Here is a 20,757-nt window from a genome sequence, read left to right as displayed (position 1 = left end):
TTCATAGCAGTAATGCGACTGTAATGCAGGGTTTGGTATTTTTGCGTTCACAAAATATTTACACAATTTGATTTTTGATAAATAGTAATCAGTAACATGGATATAATAACTATGTAAAGTGTGTAAAGGCAAATAATAGAAAAGCTAGAACAGTCTGGTATATCAATTATGTCACTTTACTGAAATTCAGTCTTTGAAACCAAGAAAAGACACTTATACAATATTACGATATCCAAAATCTAAACCAATATATTAACTCATATCACGACATCGATATAAAACAGTCCGGTATAACAGTATCAATTACAGCCATACAAATCACCAAAGAGTCAACAACTAATTCAGTCAAAATAGGAGCATTGTAAGAAAAACATAAAATATTGTATTAATGGCAGGGTTATTATACAGGTTGTTGATACATTTTGTTTTTTATTTTGACCACTGTGTATTTCACTGCTACTGATTGTCAAAAGGGTACTCTAACTTATTATGTTTTAATGTTTATTATCCCTATTGCAGCACAGACGTTGAAGAGGAAACCCTTAATTAAACTTTATACAAAGCCTCCTCCAGTGTACACATTCAAATGTAAGTATTCCTTCTCATGGAGGAGGAGGAGATACATATTTATTCTAATTGTTTTTATTGTATTTGCTACATTTTGCTAAACATGGACTTGATTTATAGGTGTGTACGGTTAGCACTCACTGCTCCATTAAATACTAAGGTTATGAACAACAGTCATGTGTGACATAAAAATTCTCATAACCATTCTCAAGGTCTTTTTTTCCTTTCCTCTTTTTTTGCAAACAGAAATGCCGAAATAGGTGAAGAGCTACAGCCTCTTCTTTCACTGGAAGCAGCCAAGAGGGAGGGAGGAGTTTAAACAAAGGCCCTCTCCACATAAAAAAAAAAATGGAGGCTTGTGCAGAGAAGCCATGGTGTCCTGCTCCTCACAGTCCACATGCTGCCATTTCAACTTCTAAAGCCTTCAAATGAGACAACTACGGGCAGGTTCTACACTTGGAAGCTTCAAACGTTGTTACATTTGGGTTGGTATGTCAAGAATACTCCTATTAATCGTGTTATTTTATGGTTTTAGGCCTAGCTCTCTGCTTATTTTTCTTCCCCTGTCTCTGACACTCACAGTGCTGCCCCTGCCTGCACTGAACAAAGATAATTACTCAGGAAACATTTCGGCCAATCAGACGCGGCCTTGTATCCTGCCTGTGAGGAGAGCGACCAGTCAGGATCCGGCTAACATCACCGGGGCCTGATCGCCTTGCCTGAAGAGCGGAGCCTTCCCCGGCTGAGGGCTGAGAGTGTCCTCCATGTTTTATAAGTGTTGACATAACAGTGTGTCAGGCAGCCATGCATCCACAGAGGTAAGCTCTGTCTTTCTTTTTAATCTCAACTCTCTGATAACAACATGGCTTCCTTCTTGTCGTTGTGGTGACTGTAGGTTTCTCATGATGAATGTGCACACCTTAAAAAAATCTGTTTAGAGTGCAGGAGGAAGAGGAGGAGGAGGAGGAGCTGGGGGTGGATTGAAGGCCTCGCCAGGCCTCACTGCTCCACAGTGCTGAGGAGGAGGGTGGGGGGTTGGGTAACGACTCTCACCCTTGCTCTCTCTCTGTGTCTCAGGGTCACATGGGTGCCCCAGACAACCTGGCTGCCATACAGGAGGCAGAGTGGACCATGGCAAATCCTTTTCCTGTTTTTTATTTATATAATGCAAAGGAGAGTTAGGTTTAAAAATGGCACTCACACCTCCCTTTTCTGTTGTGGCAGTCCTGTGTTGTAGCCTGGCAGAGAAAGAATGGGGGATGGGCAATGGAGGAAGACGAGGAGGAGGGCGGGTATTATGTACCCTTTGTAAGTGGATTGGCTCTGTGCTGTTTTCTTGTGTGTCATGCCAGGCCGGGGAATAGACGTGGGGGGCAACAGACGTGCTTGTTAGGAGGACAAGGGAGTGCAGGGCATAACTCAATACTAGTTTCTAGTCTGAATATGTGTATGTAAAAAAATAAATTGTGCGACTTTGTACACATTACAGACGACAGTACTGGCAGACGGATGTAGTTTCTTACACTCCACCCCCGATGAGAGGAAGAGCAAACATGAAACAAACCTTTTAGTCAAAAGGGCGATTCTCTTCCAGTTGAATCTTTCGGAAATGAGACCTCGGGACGCAGGCTACTTCTATTTCCAGCCGTGGGCCTTGAGTTTTGCAGCCCGGGGCTCTGCCCTTCTCTGCAGACCTATTGTGAAACTGCTTCCTCCCATCGTCAGACAGACAGTGGCCATTTTGTGTTTAGAGAGCTCTCCTTACACATCAGACTGCAGGGGCAGAGGAACAACATGAGACCTAACAGGTTTTTACATGACGTGTGTGTGTGTGTGTGTGTGTGTGTGTGTGCGTGTGCGTACGTGCTGTTTGCATATGTGGCAATATGTTCTCTTTTTCTCTTATGGTACCGTGGTTTTTCAGTTTTACACACATAACAGACATTACATATGTAAGATACAGATATTTTTTTCAAGAATGCAGTTCTTCTAGCAAGATATTTTATAAGAAATCTACACAAGGACATGGTTTATAGGGACTCTTTACAGTTTGTTGGTGTTTTATATATATTTTTAGAGCACTCGCTGTACATTGTGTTACATAATGTATCCCCGTTTTAGCAGTCTCAACTGCATGGGCGAAACAAAGAGTGTTTTCTCTCTCTTGTGGCCTGATACGAGGCGTGTTTCATCTGCACGACAGCCAGAAAATCGTAACGTCGCAATCAGTGTTACTGAGACTAATTCCCTCGCTCTGTAAAACCACAATCAGGAGTCAACTTTTACTGGAATGAGTTAACTCCACACGGTGCTTGATCGAGCCAGTAATGTAAACGCTCCGGCCGATGGTGAGAAATGTCAGCAATGTGTAACGTCGTGGTGTCGGTACAAATAGCACGGCGTAGGTTGAATAGCAGAGCCACTGAGTTATGCATCACACTCACAAATATAATCTCCCAAAGGGCCTTTTAGTCAAATCCCCTCTGGTTTCGACTGTCCTACTCCAGAAGGGCAAGCTAAAGTAAAGGAATATAAAGCGTCTAATGCAGGGGGAAATCTCTGCATTGCAGCAAAAAAAAAAGCTTTTTAAGAGGAAGAGGGGAGCCTGCTCACTGTGATCCGTGTAGCATAGCACAGCTGACCAATAATGTTCCACCCAGTTTGGCCCTCCAGCCAATTGCAGCTGCAGTTGAGGTTAAAGATTGACAATCGGAGGGAGAGCAGCAGGGAGAGCAAGGGCCTTCTGGAAAATTCCACAGCCATCTTTGATTCACCCTTTACAGCCTTATGTAAAATCCAGGTCAAATCTTTCTTTTAATACAGGATATTCTGTGCTTACTTGTGGTCTAGTTTGGTGTTGATCCATTGTTTTAACCTTGTAAAGGAGTCATGCTAAAACATATCTTTATCTAGTTTTTTTTTAAATCCTGATTTTTATTAAATGTAAGCTAGGATCTTTGACCTTCTGCTTTTTTAATTGTTGTGTTTTTGTTGATTTCAGGACATCGTTGGTCTTGTTAAAGCTGAATGTCTCTGGTCTTTTTTTTTTTTTTTACAAAGCCTAATAATCTCTCTGGGATTTTTGCGTGGCTAAATGAGTAGGATGTTTTGTAGTCGAATGGTATTAATCCCAAGAGTTTGCAGTGGCAGTTCCAGAGCAGAGAGTGCAATAATGACGTTTGCATCGAATGGCTTTCCTCGACTGCCATTTACAGAGGCCGTTTGTCCGTTTTGATGTGAATGAACTGCACATTCTTACAAGTACAGAGAATAGCTTCTGCCGGGATCTCCGTGTGGCTTCACATTGATGGTCTCTCTTTCTTCAAAATGAAATCTAATTATTCTATGACAGCGGTATTCAGGGAAGGAGGCAAGCCAAGATCGAAGACATAAAAAAAAAAAAGGAGAAAAAAAAAGAGAAAGATGAGTGCTTCTCGTTCTGCCGGATTCTCTCGTGTCTCCCTCACTGTTGTTCCTCCTCTATCTCTGTGATCGGCAGTGGAGGTTTGTCTTGACATAGCCGTGTTTTTGTTAAATGTTGGACTGTAATCTCCACAGATCTCTCCTGGTCCTCCTGCATGGATGTGCCAGTGCTTGAGTCTGAGCCTCGGAGTGGGGGATGGGGGCGAGGGGGGAGGGGAGCAAGCTGTGGCCTCCATTTTCTGTGACGAGAGAACCCTGCTCGTCTCTCACTGGAGTGGAATCTAAAGGCATTGAGTCAGTGTTTCATTTTTGTCCATCAGGTACTACTTTGCAGAGGGGGAATACTGTCAGTGTTTTTCTTGAACCCGCGCCTCCCTGGAATATATCCCAGAATCTGCTGAGGATTTATTTGCCTAACTCTCCTTGTGTGATGGATCATAGCTCCTGATCTGAGAATGTCCTCTGGATCAGCATACTTTTTCACCATGGCTCATCCTGTCTTGCCATTAAGTGCGTGTGTATAGTATTCAGGGTTGTGGCACTGTGTCCAGAAGCTCTGCCTGGTGATGGTGAATGTTCTCTTTTTTTAATTTATTTTTCAGGGCTGTGGTACACGTAGCAGAGCGGCTTGGCTATCGTAGTCTTATTTTCATGTGGGCCTCGTTTGTTCACTCAGTCCGGAACAGGAAGGCCCCGGGAGGGGTTGGTGTGTGTGTGTGTGTGTGTGCGGGGGTGTGTGTGTGACTGTTAGCAGCCTGAAACAAGATACCCACATGCCATATTTTTAAAGAAACTCTGCGGCCATGTTTGCCCTTTTCTTTTTCTTCTTCTTCTTTCAGAAAACACAGGTTATGATGCATTTGCGCTTTCTGTGATTGCCAGTCCGAGGGAACAAGGAATGCATTTAGAATAGCCTTGACGTGTTAGCTTGGTCACAGTATCTTGTATTTTGTCTGGTAGGAAGAATTTAATCATTGTTAAACCAGAGTTTTACAACAAACACCAAGGTTGACTTGAGTATAGGTTTAATCTCTGATGTGATCACATCTAATCTTTGAGTTGGGCTCGTCAGATCTGATTCATTAATCTCTTCTCGGACATGTTTTAACCTCTCCTGTGTATCCGAGAACTGACATTTGATCAACTTTGTGTGGCATGTCTCTTTAAGGGTGGAGGAGGGGACTCAAAGAGCATTCCTTTACTTTCAGAAGAGAGAAGGGAAAAAAAAGAAGCTTATCCCACAAATGTGGTTGACCTTTGAGTCGTAGCCTGTAAACCCATCACCCTTGCTGGAAACCAGAGCTGCAGCCAAAGCTATGAACTGGTCAAGTGTGTGACCTGTCAGGGGTCCTCGGGAGGGTTTTCTTCCCGGGGCTCGTGAATAAAGGCTACATCCTTGGAACAAGGCCCTCTGTTGATCTGACAAAGGAGGAGCCAAGAAACTCAAAGACTTTCATTTATCGCCAGACCCCCTTTCTTCTCATCCTTTTTTAAATAGAAAAATCTGGACGGGCCTCGCTGCATGTGCATGTTGGAGATACTGTGTTATTCGCTTTTTGGATTGCTACATTATTCATGGGTTTGTTTTTCTATGATATTACTATTGGCCCCCTTTTTTTTTTTTTGTAAACGCAGCAGCTGAAAAAGGCAGATTTCTTTTTTTAACGACACAACATTCTTATGCAACTCCACAACAAATGTATGTGAATATTTCCTAAATTGGTAGACATGTGGTGCCAAATAAACAAGAGTTGCTGTTATAGACTGCTTTGAAGATGCAGGAGGGAATTATTTACATCGACCTTGTTTCGAGCTGGTTCGAGGTATCTCTTGCTGCTGGTCTCTATGGACGGGGTCCAACTCCTCCGTGTCCCTCTGTTGTTACTGAAGGGGCTGGAGAGGAACGCAGACTGTTATTCGTCATGAGACTGTGCTCCTCGAGTGTAGTAGAGACCAGACCAGCTTCTTCATGACTCCCTCCTTACAGGTCTATCCACTATTTGATCATAACAAAGTGCAGCGAAGATCAGGTCCTTTTTTATCGCACTGCAATCTATCGCTGCAATCTCTCCTGAAGGACGGGAGTTTGCGGGGTAATAAAAATGGCCCTATGTGTTGTTGTGAATATCAACTTGTGCTTAGCCGGAGAGCAGCGTTGCCATGGCGATTGTTGCCATTCTCCTCTCTCGGAACATGAAGAACATATTCAGACTCATTTGTCACCGATAACATGGGGAGAAAAAAAAGGATTTGAACTTCTGCAGAAACGATGTCAGGGATGTGCTGAAATTAAATGAAACAATAACAATGGAAAGCCGGCAGAGTCCCTATTGACGGATCCTCTGGGACCCGGGTGCCTTAGGTGGTGTTCCACTTGTTTACTGTTATGCTGATGTGGTTTCAGAACACCCTTTCTGATTTAGTGTTTGCCTCTCTTTTTTTCTTCTGGGTGGCTCTTGTTCGGTGCTCTTCAGTCTGGCTGAGGAGGAGATAAAAACGGAGTCTGATGTGGTAGAGGGGATGGAGGCGTCCGTGCGATCCAAAGGTAAGTCTTCTGAGGCCGAGCACCTCGCATTAAGAGTTAAACTCCTCAGCGGTCTTTGGAGAACGTAAAGGTTATTTACTGCACGTTACAGAGAGCAGTGTAATGCACGTTGATGGTCTCTTAGGACTGCAAAGATAATCCATTATGCCTGGCTGCCGGCCTGTTTTGTGTCAAGTATCAACACACAGTCTTGTTCATTCAGAGGGAGCCCTCCAGCGATTTGTTACTACAGAGTGGCAAGCTAATATGTATAAGAGGCATCTTCAATAACTGCATTTTAAATCAGTGTGATTGCTGTTGGTACTTGACATCCAACGACAAAATGTCTCAGCTTGAACTGACTTGAATTTGCACTTCCTTGGTTTCTCTAAGCTCTAACCATGAGGGGTAATAGGGATGACGTCTTACAGTTTATGTTTGTATCCTCCTTCTTGATTTTTTTTAAATTTTTTTTTTTTATCTAGAAATGTCTAAATTGCCACCGTGGCACCTGAGGTTTTTTTAATCCTCTTAAGCGCGTGCGACGTGTGGCGAGCAGCAGACAATACCAGTCCTGTCTCCCATCGTGTGATGACCTGATTGTCTTTCTGCCTCCAGTCCCTGATCCTCCGGGGTCAGCGGAACGAACCGTGGCACCACAGAAGAGAAAGGTGTCCAGTCCCACCCATTCCTCCAACGGACACTCTCCCTCGGACACCTCCCCCAGCCCCGTCAAGAGGAAGAAGAAGCCCGGGGCCATCAACTGTCACAGCAAAGACCAGGTAAGTGATCCGGTGCACTCTTTTCAAGATCTGGCGTGCTCTCAAAGGCTGTGGTGTCTCCGGTCTGTCCAGAAAGTGGAGTTAGCTGAAGAGATGGAACCAAGAATAATCCTCAACTAAGACAACTTGAGTTGGCAATAAAATAAATTAACATTACATAACTTTTTTCGTTATGAGTCGTTTTTATAGTCTTTTCTCATGCTGAACCACTTATTTCCAAGACACCTATAAGCACATTTCTACAAAAAGTGGTGCTTTTGAGTCTTCCTTTGTGGAGAAACTCAGTCCTACAGATCTGTCGATTAAGTCGAGATTGTCGGTTGAAGTATTTATGTGGTCCAAGACAGATTCAGGCTAGATTATACTAAAAAAGAATAAGTTTGTACGACTTGTTGTTCGTCCTGGTGGGAAATGAAATGCGCTTAAGCCGGTCTGAACGGCCGTACTCCACTGAAAAGCCTGTCGTCATAGTGAGGAGGGAGACCTAGACGTTTTTAAATGGGGATAACTGTTCATTCTCAGACGGTCTCTCCTGGAAGTCATTCATATTGTTTGACACCCAAGTAGTGGCACAAAAAAGTTGAGTAAAAAAACGATAAAGGAGCACTTGAAAAACGTTCTTTCTCATCTCCACAAAACTGTCCGATCACGGCTCGACGTGTGAACGTCTCATTTAGAAAGTTACAGGAATTGTTGACGCAGCCTTCCGACACACCGTTCTGATGGGGGGCCTTTTTTAGTCTTATGCTGCGTTCTCACAAAAAGAGTTGCGCGAGTAGATTACATGTAAAGTCAATGCACAGATGCGAACGGTTTCGCCGGCGCGAATGAGGCGAAAAAGCGTTGCGGAAATTTGCATATTAAGAACCCAGACACGGGGGCGTTTAATGTTCTGACGTTCGTGGGACTTCCACAACAAGTATAAAGCAGCACTAGTGGTTACTTCAATGGCGGAAATGGTAACTGTTTTCACAGAGTTAAACCACGGAAAAGCCGCACCCCCCTTCTGCAGCGAAAAAGCAAATTAACCACATAAAGTCGAGCGAGTAAAGTCAGGTTGAAAAAGCGTTGCAAAAATTTGCAACCCTTTTGGTGTGAACGCAGCATTAGACTATCTGGAACGTGGAAAGACAGAATTTCTTTTATTCTTGCCAACAATGACTGGAGGCCTGCACACACTGCAGAGGTCAAAGTTCATTGTGGGACTTCTTCAGTGGACAAAAACACACCACATTGCCTGCGAGAGCGCACCGATTTAGATTTTGAGTGCAGTGCATTGTCCGCTTAAAGATGGAAAAACGTGAATGGAGGTTACCTGCTGTGACGTGGAGATGGATGGTCGTGATTGTTATGTAGGCTTTTGAGCAGAGCTATGAGTGCATTATCAGCTCACACTTACTTTAAGTTAAGTCAATTTTGTCATTTTGTATTAATCACCTCTGGTCATTTATGTCCTGTTGTATAGCAAATTGTAAGTGTTATGTACTTTGATGGTATATGACTCTGATGCATATGTTTTTTAATTAACGTGGTGCAGAGTGATTCCCATTTAACCGTTAGTCATCTGTTGAACTTTGTGTAATATTTTAACCAGTGTTGTATATGCTTTGATTGGCAAATAAGCTGCAATTGCATTTTTACCGCGACTCGTATTGAATTAATACCCAACACTGATTTTGGTGTAATCTTTAAGGCTTAAGATTAAGATATCTTGGACTGTGAAAGCAGATGCTTCTATTCATCCATCCAATGTATCACCAGCAGAATTAGTTGGTTTCTTAACAGAGAACCATATCATGCATTGTGTTATCTCTCAGCTGAAATGTGAGCTTTGTAATTATAACATTACCCTCAAGCTCGCACTCCAAAACCTGTTGGGTTGCTTTTGTTTGACTTACAGTAGAAACAGTCATTTTATCAGATAGTTAACTTTTTTTGCTCTAAAACGTGTGAGTTTCATGACCGTCACCTCCCTCTCTGCCACTTACCCTGCTTACCTCACCTTTATTGCTGTGTTGTTGTTGTTGCACTGCACCTTTTTTGTGTTCCTGCGTGTTTTTGAAACCTGCCCCCTTGTTTTTTTCTTGCCTGCATTTCAGTCAGAGCTAAGACATGGCCCCTTTTACTATATGAAGCAGCCAGCACTCACCACAGACCCTGTTGATGTTGTACCGCAGGACGGAAGGAATGACTTCTACTGCTGGCTGTGCCACCGCGAGGGCCAGGTGCTCTGCTGTGAGCTCTGCCCCAGGGTGTACCACGCCAAGTGCCTCAAACTACCAGCCGAGCCCGAGGGCGACTGGTTCTGTCCAGAGTGTGAGGTATCTCGCAGAAGACGCGTATGTGTGTGGCTGTGCGCACAGATGATTGTCGCCAGGCACAATCTCGCTTGCTTAGTTGACAACCGGGGTGTCGGACTATGTGTCATGTGCTTCAGCCAGAGAGAAGGAACTAATCGGGGAAATCTCCTGCCTTTTTTTTTGTGTCTGTGTTTGATCGAAAAACCTCCAGACCTCTTGGCCTCTCCTGACACATGGTGTGACACCCCAGCAAGCTAACTGCTCACACTGCAAGTTTGAGAGATGTTAGAGAATTTAATCCGCTAGGGAAATTGACTATGCAGCATTTTTAAATGTATGTGCAAGCTAAATCAAAAGAAAGCAGGTAATGTAAGCTAAACTAAAGTTTAGGTGTATGTTCATATGGGCCTCATTCACCAAAGAGTTTATTTTCTTAAATTTGTTCTTAAGAAAGTTCCTGAGAAAAGTCTTCGGCAGGTCCAGGACATTCTTCTTAAAACCGCAGAATTGTTCGTACCTGTTTCCTTGTGACGATGAATACCATTGTCAAGGTGTGTGTGTGTGTGTGTGTGTGTGTGTGCCATTTGATCCGACTCAGCATTGGAATAAGCCCTGAACATCTCCATAAATGGGCATCAAGGGCACACACAGAAATTGAAACGCCCAAACATAAAGTCCAAAAAGGGTGGAGCAAGAGACCCAAATGTTAAACAAAGAAATAAAATAGTTCTGAAGTGGAGATACAGGACGTAAATGCCAGACAACTTGTCTGGCATTCTACTCCATTTGTGGTCATGTATGAAATAACCTAACATTAACACTGTTAGAGGACTACTTGATTGCCATTAGCTAATTATTTAAACATAATTTGGATATGAAAGATTCTTTTCTTAAGCTTTTTGATACATAATGACGGCTGAAAATAATGATTATGCTATATATGATTGAAAGAATAACATTGTAATTTAAATCCTATATTACACAACTGTAGAATTGAAGAAAACTCTATAACCAATTATTTTTGTAGATTCTGGTATATAAGAACTAATCTCAAATAAACAAACGCTGATGAACGTCAGAATCTTAAGTGGGGTTAAAGAAGACATTTCTCGTCAAGAGCAGTTGGTGAATGAGGTCCATTGTCCTTTTGATGTATGTTCATTTCATTATGTGTTCATTAATTATTAAACATTTATTATTTATTGTTGCAGAAAATAACAGTCGCTGAATGCATTGAAACCCAGAGCAAGGCAATGACAATGCTGACAATAGACCAACTCTCCTACTTGCTCAAATTTGCACTTCAAAAGATTAAACAACCCGGGGTAAGTCTTTTAAAGATCCATTGCATTTGATATGCAAACACAAAAGTCCAGGACATGAGACTTGTTTGGCTAACACATCTGTTTATTTTTTTAATTTTCATATTTGTCTAAACCGAGCAGACTGAGCCTTTTCAGAAACCTGTCGCTCTGGAACAGCACCCAGATTATGCAGAGTACATTTTCCACGCCATGGACCTGTCTACTTTAGAAAAGGTATCATTGTTTATTTTTTTCTTAAATATGGTAAATAGAAGTATGCAAAAAGTCTTTAAAAAAAATGAGACAAAAAACGGTTGTTTGAGCAGGAAGGGACAGCCAACACCTGTAAAGCCTCATTGGGAATGTGTATATACTGTATGTATGCACAGCAAGCATATAAGACAACATTTTCTTTGGTTCACGAAACAAAGAAGAACATTTAACTATGAAACAACATGTAATATATAGAACTAATGAGGTCCCAAGATGCTACAGAGACAATCATTTTAGAGTACACAAGAAAAAAATACAGCTTCAGTACATAAAACAAACTTTGTGGCCCAGTTTTTACAATATTTAAATATATTTCAGTGAAGTATCTCATCTTTGATTTGTATTCTGTTCACTTTTTAATAGAATATCAAAAAGAAAATGTATGGCTGCACTGAAGCCTTTCTTGCTGACATGAAATGGATCTTACACAACTGCATCATCTACAATGGAGGTAAGCCATTTTGACATGCATCACTAATTCCTCTACTCTGCTAATTAAACATAATACGATTGTGACTTTATTCCAGGCAATCACAAATTAACAGCGACTGCAAAAGTCATCGTCAAGATCTGTGAACATGAGGTAAAAGAAGCTTCACCTAATTATAAAAGCAAATATTCTGTCTGATTTTATGAATTAATTGCATCTTTGTCATCTAATGTGTGTTCATAGATGAATGAGATTGAGGTGTGTCCAGAGTGCTACCTGTCTTCATGCCAAAAAAGGGACAACTGGTTTTGTGAGCCATGTGTAGGTCCTTACACTATCTTAAATATTGTATTTATACATTTTAGGTTTCATTTTCATATCTGTGAGGTATTTGACTATTTTTGCTTTGTCCCTTTTTTATAGAGTCCACCCCATCCGCTGGTTTGGGCGAAGCTAAAGGGCTTTCCCTTCTGGCCAGCAAAAGCACTTCGGGACAAGGACGGGCAGGTAGACGCACGCTTCTTTGGGCAGCATGACAGGTGAGAGAAGCTTGTGAGCATTGAAGATTATCTATATCTCTATCATCACTCATTATCCTGGTCATTGTAATTTCGGTGAATGTTTTGTTGTGCTTATATGTAGGGCCTGGGTCCCCATCAACAACTGCTACCTCATGTCCAAAGAGATCCCTTTTTCTGTGAAGAAGACAAAGAGCATTTTCAACAGCGCCATGCAAGAGATGGAGGTTTATGTGGAAAATATTCGCAAGAAATTTGGGGTATTCAACTATGCACCCTTCCGCACTCCCTTCACGCCCAACAACCAGCTACAGATGCTACTGGACCCCTCCAACCCCAGTGCCGGGACCGTGAAAACGGAGAAGCAGGATAAACTTCGCTTCAACTTCGATATAACCGCGTCGCCGAAGATGGTCCTCGGCAAGAGTTCCACGCCCAGTGGCATGAGTCGGAGGGTCTCGTTGACGGACATGCCTCGGTCTCCCATGAGCACCAACTCCTCAATTCACACAGGGTCCGATGGGGAGCAGGATATGGAAAAGCCCGGCAGGAATCCCGCCTTCCACTACAGCACTGGAGAGGAATCAATGGACTGTACTGGTAAATAATCAGAGATATTTCTATAATGGTATTTTATTAAATGATGACGTAAAAGAGGTTGAACCTACAGAAAATGTACGGAGGCTTGACAGAGCTTTATAGCAAGTTCCAGCTCTTTGTTTAGTTGTTCAGGAGTTGGTTGAAACAAAACCAGAGCGAAAAGAAAAGTGAATATTGGAATTGCATGTCAATGCTGTGTTTCCAACATGTTTGCCCTAAAAGGGCCAATCAAATCCGTTATTCCAGGGCTTAAATGAGCCATGAGAGGAGTGGTGTCCTTTTTTTTTTTTTTTTTAAACACTATTTTCCATTTGTAACTACAGCATCTCCAGTCTCGGGGAAGATGGGTTCTGCAGGCAACGCGGCGGGCAGCCCGAAGCCCTTCAACCCTGGACTGGTCCCCAAGCTGGAGAGGACCGCAGGGACAGGCGGCATCCTCAATCTCAACCTGGGTCGGTTCCAACTGCACAACTACACTGTACTGATGACGGTAGAAAGGCTAACAATCAACACATCATTGCCATGCGAGCTTATAGTTTACTTTATTTACTTGTTCCTTTCAGATCGGGTGAAGGCTGAGATGGATCTGAAGGAGCTGAGTGAGACCGTGCAACAACAACAGCAGCAACATCAGCAACAACAAGGAGCATCAGCTTCCCTCCCCAACCCAAAGAGACTCATCAGGAGCCTGGACAAGACAATTGAGAGCTGCAAGGCACAGCTTGGTAAATATCCAATCACCTTTGTGATATTTCCTCATACTGTACAAAAAGATCTTCCAGTAATTTCAAGAATATTTCAGTTTTTTGTAGTTCATTTGCAGGAAAAATACAATTTAAAGTTTAATACAGTTAATTGTGAGTGACTGTCAATAAATGTACCCAAAAAGCTGACACGGGTGATATCAGACAAAGTGTGATCAGACTTAGGGTTGGTGATTGTCAAGCTATTGGCAAAGGCAACTATTTTTAATTTTTTATTCCACTCTGTCTGACTCTTTTAAAACTTGTAATCACTAATGTGTGTTTCTCCATTTAGGGATCGATGAGATCTCTGAAGATGTGTACAAAGGTGTGGATCACAGCGACTCTGACGACTCTGAGAAATCTGACTCGAGCGACAGCGAGTATCTCAGCGACGAGGAACACAAGCCAAAGAGCTCCGTCCAGGACGACCAGGACAAAGCAGATAGAAAAAGGCCCAAAGCAAACACGGATGGAGAGAATAAGGAGGGAGTTACAGGGAAAGCGGATAAACCCCTCCCTGAACTTCTGTTCAAAGACAAGCAGGGGGTCAATGGCCCGGATAGGGGCCTCCAGGACAAGCCCAGGACGCCGCAGTCGCAGCCCCTCGCTGAAAAACCCAAAGCCCAGGATGAGGGCCGAGTAGCAGCTGCCTCATCGGCGGCTGAGCAAGACTCTGATTCTGAAAGAGAGCTGGTGATCGACCTGGGAGATGAACATGGAGGCCGTGACTCAAAGAGGGCGAGAAGAGAGCCGGGAGCTTCTGCGGCTAAAACGCTCAAAGAGCCCGGTGTTGCCAAGCTGGAAGGTGAGGCCTTTGACACGCAGCGTCCCGTGGTTCTCATTATGACTTGTCTCAGTTAGAAGGACAACTGGGAGGAAATGATACTCTTGAAAAGTTGGAACACAAAATGGTGAAGTGCAGTCCAGTGTGAGCTTCAATGCAAGTCCATCCAAATGTAACTCCAGTAAACCATACTTTACTCTTTAAACGCTCTTAGCTATCTTGTCTTTAGGGTGGTGTCTGAGGCAGTTTTCCCCTTTCCATTTTCCTTATTTATACATTCCATGGATCAGTGATGTCTGTGAAAAATCACCCATATATACAGTATACAAACACATCACCAAACATCAATTGCCATTTAAAAATAACAAGTTAAAATTCAATTTCAACCAAATAAAAAAGAAAACAGACTTGAGACGCACCTATCGTCTGTCTCTAATATTGTATGGATAACTATTTCTAATTGCAATGTCTGCAGTGGACCATAACATATTCCTCCATTTAAAATAGTACTTCTCAGATGTAGCATTGAACTCCTAAAATAGTTGTAAACACAATGGACAGTTTTAAAAAAAAGGGTCAAAATCGATGCAGCAGAAGCAGAGAAATTGTTTTTTTAAATTCCACATCAGAATTGGAACCATTTATTGCCACGTATGTTTTCACATACAAGGAATTTGTCATGGCACGTGGTGCATAACAATAACAGTGCAAGAACATGTTCTTCTTCTTATGCTAGAAGTGGCTACTGTATCCTTAAGCCACTAGTCTTAAATAAATATGAGGAGTAGGTTAGACAGGTCTCACACACAACCCAAGTGTCATCACACTTCTGTACAAATGTTATTTATGTTTCTGCTCAGGTAAACTGCCTTCCTCTGCTGCAGCAGCTGCTCCATCACGGGAATCCGCCCCTAACCTGAAGGACACTTTGCAACCCGCCATCACAGCAGCCCTCAACCTGGTTTCCACTGCAGCTTCTGGCCAGCCCAGTGCCACCACAGCAGCGACCAGCGGCTCCACCAGCAGTGCACCCTCTCCTGCCTCCGCAACGTCCCCAGTACCTGCGGCTGTAAAGAAACAGCGCCCTCTACTGCCTAAAGAGACGGCTCAGGCCGTGCAGCGGGCAGTAGTTTGGAATCCAACAAAATTCCAGACGTCCTCTCAGAAGTGGCATATGCAGAAGGTGCAGAGGCAGCAGCAGCAAGGAGATCAGTCACCAGTGCAGACGCCGGCCGAGAGTCCGGGGCCGACGCGCAGCCCACAGCAGGTGCAGTCCCAACAGCAGAACTCCTCCAGTACCCGCTACCAGACCAGACAAGCTGCCAAGGGTATACACACCAGCATAATCAATCATCTGAACATACAACTTAAAACAGAAGGAGGAAATGTGTATTAAAATGTATTGTTTCCTTTCCTTTTATCCTCTTCAGTGCAAAAAGACGTCCCTCAGAGTACTTCCTCATCAACAGCTGCCCAGGTCACATCTGGCAGCTCCTCGTCAGGAGATGTGCAGATCCCTACAGGCTCAGCAGAGGTGGCTGCGGACATCACCAAGTACACAAACAAAGTAATTTGGCCAATTTGACTGCCTATAGCTTTAATAACGGCTCTCTTGGTTAAAAATGTCGGCTAATATTACATGTTTTTGCTAAAACTCTGCAGATTATGGACACGATAAAAGGGACAGTGACCGAACTGTACAATGATCTTTCCAAAAACACATCAGGAAACACAATTGCAGAGGTAAATTCTGGCATATAGACTGATGCTTCTATAACATGCCATAATAATACGTGTTGCAAGTTTTAATCTGTGTATTTCTGCCACAGATTCGACGGCTAAGGATAGAGATTGAGAAGCTCCAGTGGCTGCATCAACAAGAGTTATCGGAGATGAAGCACAATCTTGGTAAGTTTTCTGTTTCAGGAATGTGTCGCCTCACCTCTGAGAGTTGATATCCAGGGTTCTTACGGTCATGGGATTTTAAAATGGTTATTTCCAGGCCTGGAAAAGGCCTTGGGAAAAAATAAGTTTTGGAAAAGTCATGGAAATTAGTTATATTCATATGTTCATGTCGTTCATTTACACTGAGTTTGAAATAATGAATATGCTTTTAAAAGAAAAACACTCAGAATATAAGCAGGCATAGGCTCTCCTTCTCATTGTTAGTTTAAATACTACATTTTTACTTTTTCATGTATACACTGAGATTTCACAAAATGTTTGGTCATGGAAATCCATTGGTCAAAATGTGTATGAACCCTGGATATACTACTGAACCGGCTTTTTCATGCATATTATGTGAATACACATGGCATGAGTTTGAAGTGAATATGGTCTCTATTAAATGCAGAACTGACGATGGCAGAGATGAGGCAGAGCCTGGAGCAGGAAAGGGAACGCTTGGTGGCGGAGGTGAAGAAGCAGACGGAGGTGGAAAAGCAGCAGGCAGTGGACGAGACCAAAAAGAAACAGTGGTGCGCTAACTGCAGGAAGGAGGCCATCTTCTATTGCTGCTGGAATACCAGTTACTGTGATTACCCCTGCCAGCAAGCCCACTGGCCAGAACACATGAAGTCCTGCACACAGTCAGGTAATATGACGACACTCACGACACACTAGTGTGCTCAATATGAACATTACGTCAAAATCCGTTGTTGATATCTGTTCAGTGCTGTGATGCACGAAGTTGTCCCACAGTGGTGATTTAAAGATAATAACTGGCAAATAAAAATACCAAAAGCCTTTGTGAAAAAACTATGTGAAATCAACATAATTTGAAAATCTAATAAAACTGTCTGCCATAGATACTCGTATATCAAAAATATTATATTATTTATTATTTATAATTGATTTAGAGGCAGGATTTTTTTCGAGCTGTGTTGTCTCAATGTGAACGCTTCCCCCAGTTCAGTGTTTCCTGTTGCAGATGAAGTTCCCAGTATTTGCTCCTCAAGTACTGTGATCCAAACTGAAATGTTATTTGACATGAAAGACACATGGCAATAAAGTAACTGTGTACTACACTGTATTGTTGAGGATTATACATTATGTCTTCTCTGCCATCAGGATGGATAATTCTCCTGATTAAAACGTTTTTGTACTTTATTGTCTGGCTTTTTCTTGTGTATTATTAAAAAAACAAACCACAATTCTAAATTCCTTGTTACTTTTGTGAAATAGTGGATTAAAGCTGTTTTTGGTAACTTATATAGGAATAAACTGACACTATGTTAAAGTAAATCAGGTCCCTCTGCATCCTTTTAGTGCATTTAATGGCATTTGCAAGATTCCATCGCACCAGAAGAAAAACGACCAATCAGAGCCGAGAAGTTTCTAACAGGAGTGATTTTTGGTCAAACTGTCAGCCTGCAGCGTTGATCAAATATGAATCAAGAGTCTGTTACTGTATTGCCCTTATATCGGCTCAATTTTTTGCAGAAATATATTTTAGGGAATTGTTTAGCTGTCAAATGAGAGTTTGCTCTGGCAGGTCGGCGGTGCTTGGGTTTGGCTCAAATATTTTCAAAATGGCGGCCGGATAACACACTTTCATAGTGACCATTTGAAAGAATTTGCTAAAAAGTATTTAATTTGTTTAAGTTAGTAACTGCATCTTTAGGCATATATTTTTAAATTTTTTTAAAGACAATCTCCATCCAATTTCTTTTGAGTCTGTGCAACTAATTTTCTTCAGAAGGGTTATATCATTATGTATTGTTTTGAAACAGAAAAATGATCTCACTCTGCTGCATATATTAAAAGATAATATGGGAAATGCAAATTCCAAGGCAGCTCCTTCTTTATGCGTTCTATATTTATACCACAGCATCTTTTAATAGATGTATGATTGACATGACACCATTGGAGACTCAGCGTTCCTATAAACTCAGCCCCACCGTCACCTCGGCCCTCAACCCAAGCACTCATTCCTTCAAAAGCTCACCAAATGAAAAAGTATAACTTTGCAATAATAACAACAGATGGCCTCTGAGGCAAATTCTGCGAATACGCAGTGTCGATGTTCTCATTTTGTACTTTGTTTTCCCCTTCCAGCTTCTTCGCAGCAGGAACCAGAAACAGAGTCCAACTCGGACCCTTCAGTCAAGTCATCGAGCCACTCTCCTGCCAAGCAGATCCTGACCCCTGGAGCGGGACTCTTATCGGACAAAAGCAACTCTCCCCCATGCATTGACAAGAGCAAGGACACTGCTAACGTTACCGTGACCTAACCGCTACACTACAGATACTCTCGCACATTTTGCCAGGCCGTCAAGACATGTGGTGTCAAACTTGGTGCTTGAAGGCCCCGCAGCTCTGTGACAGATCACTTCGATGTTTCCATTCCCATGTGTACATCTGCTTGGTGGACTTTTTTTGTTGTTTGTTTCATCTCTCATTTGCAGTTTCCACAAGTCTGTGTTCAGGTGGATTCACAATGTGAAAGTAGTCTGTCTTGAGAAATAAAACGTGAGGTTGTATGTTTTCATATTGTAGTTTTGTTATAGCTATGTTACCACTTTGTTTCAAGTCTGAACAAGATTGTATCGACCCACAGAATACTTACACTTTTCAATGCTGCTCTTAAATACTTAATTGCTGTATCATTTAGTGGATTTATCTCTATTATGAGACAAAAACAGCCACCAACAGTTAATATTCATTCATCATGGTGCCATCAGAGGTATGTTGAGTTATGCAAGTTTGTTTAAACCATGTCCACTTCATGTCAACTGAGATATTTTAAGTAATGCAAGTTTAAACTTAATGTTTTCAACTATGTCAGCGGGTAGGGGGGCATTTTTGGCTCATACCAACTTTGTATTGTAGTTAAACATTGTATAGACCTACATAAAAAATATCTGTGATTTATAAAAAAAAAAGAACAGAAAAAATGTAAACTGTACAAAGTTTTTGTAAGAAAATACCTGAACAATATTTATAGTGTTATATGTTTTTATAGTATGTTTAATGAAATCACATTTCCATGTGTCTAAAAAAAAAAAAAAAAAAAAAAATATTTGAAAATAAATTACTTCATATGAATGTCAGCTCTAAGTGAAGCCTCTGTTTAACTTGTGATCCAAAGCTGGTGTAAATCCTGATCAGACTGTAAGAATTGGGTAGGAATAAATAGAAATTGCATTTTGGCTGGATAATATTTCCTGTGAGCATGTCTGTTTTGATCTTGTGTTCGTGTTTACATATTGTACATACAATAAATGGACTCGTGAAGAAAAAATAAAAATGCTCTGATCAACTTAACGTAGTGCACCTTGATTAATGTAGACCCCTTTTCTGTGGCACTGCACAGAGCAAACGATCGCCTGTTGAACCGGAAGTCACGGGGCTTTCACGCCCGTGACTAGTAACTCTCGCGAGATTACGAAACAGCAAAGCGATCCAGAGAAAATGGAAGGCTGTGCTAGCTTACTAGCTGGCTAGCTGAGCGAAGCCATAAATACCTGGAAACTAATTAAGATTCAAGGTACGAGTCCAGCTTTCCGTCGTACAGTGTTCACGTACGAGCCTGCGACGTGTAATTATTGTTTAGGAACGGTTGGAGACATCTCGCTTTGTAGCGTGAAGCATTCATTAGCAGGTTTTAGCTAGTGGCTAACGCTAGCTTGAATTATGTGCAGAGAACAGGACATATTCTCCTCTCCTCTCTTTACGGAATAACTATCGGGCATTTGCGACGTTGCAGAACAAGGAGGTTTCGTTTCTGCCCCTTTCACAGCCGGCTGAGATCTAGTAGTGACATAAGTAAGGGCTGTTGCTGTTGCGTTATTGCTAACGAATGTTACTTGGGTTAAATTTAAGGTACACAGACATAGTAGTCACTCCTGTAGACTAGACTTTGCATACATGCACCATCTACACCAGGCTGACTCTGCACCAGACGTAGTAAAGATGGATCCAATCTTCAGGCCCGCAACAGGAAACCAACGTTAAATAATGTAAACAGATTTAGATTTGAGTAAATAACTCGTTTGAATGCAAGCTAGAAAATATGAAATTACACAACCGTGGATGAAAGTAGGCGTTAATTGGATACAACTCTAGAAAAAGTACAATTCATCACGTGTTCCTTCGTTAAGTGATAAAATGCACTCATGTTCAACCCAGTTAGTTACACCCATGTCAACATAGCAACCCTTACATTCCTTCATTCTATAATTTAAGATAATAAATATAGAATGCAGTACGAAAGAATTGGAACTTTATTATTCCATGTTTTTGGATGTGACTTCTCGTCCTCATTTGTAAAATGGGGGTAATATAAAGCTCTAAGTTGACTTGATTGAGTCTTGGTCAAAACCCGCATAACACCCACTTTGTTGCTCACCAGTAAAAGCAGTATAGGACAACAGACCTGCATTAACCACGACCTTCATGGAGGTTATAATGTTACTGTTTAGAAACATCTGTCAGTGTTCTACAATTCAGAAGTAGTTTAATCAATCCCTCTCTTGACAGCTTTAACAAAAATGACTTCATGAATG

At 42.0% G+C, this 20,757-nt stretch overlaps 1 protein-coding gene across 3 annotated transcripts; it reads left to right on the top strand.

The window, feature by feature from the left end:
* The first annotated feature begins 1,266 nt into the window (after positions 1-1,266).
* Positions 1,267-19,286, top strand: LOC306744165 (MYND-type zinc finger-containing chromatin reader ZMYND8-like). 3 transcript variants are annotated; one of them, XM_079226751.1, is made up of 20 exons: positions 1,267-1,385; positions 6,465-6,535; positions 7,133-7,296; positions 9,474-9,617; positions 10,808-10,921; positions 11,042-11,134; positions 11,537-11,624; positions 11,701-11,756; positions 11,847-11,924; positions 12,027-12,142; positions 12,246-12,721; positions 13,045-13,173; positions 13,285-13,446; positions 13,760-14,272; positions 15,112-15,579; positions 15,682-15,818; positions 15,914-15,994; positions 16,081-16,159; positions 16,605-16,844; positions 18,308-19,286. In XM_079226751.1, the coding sequence occupies exons 1-20, from the start codon at positions 1,372-1,374 to the stop codon at positions 18,481-18,483; spliced, it is 3,399 nt and encodes a 1,132-aa protein (XP_079082877.1). In that variant the 5' UTR covers positions 1,267-1,371; the 3' UTR covers positions 18,484-19,286. The 3 variants fall into 3 exon arrangements, with proteins under 3 accessions (XP_079082877.1, XP_079082875.1, XP_079082876.1); XM_079226749.1 differs by having other exon boundaries at positions 9,396-9,617; XM_079226750.1 differs by lacking the exon at positions 1,267-1,385 and adding an exon at positions 6,216-6,352 and having other exon boundaries at positions 9,396-9,617.
* Positions 19,287-20,757: the final 1,471 nt, after the last annotated feature.

The sequence above is a fragment of the Taurulus bubalis genome (genome assembly GCF_910589615.1).
Source record: "Taurulus bubalis genome assembly, chromosome: 11".
Lineage (NCBI taxonomy): Eukaryota > Metazoa > Chordata > Actinopteri > Perciformes > Cottidae > Taurulus > Taurulus bubalis.
The sequence above is the reverse complement of the archived record's forward strand: the minus strand, read 5'-3'. Positions and strand labels throughout refer to the sequence as shown.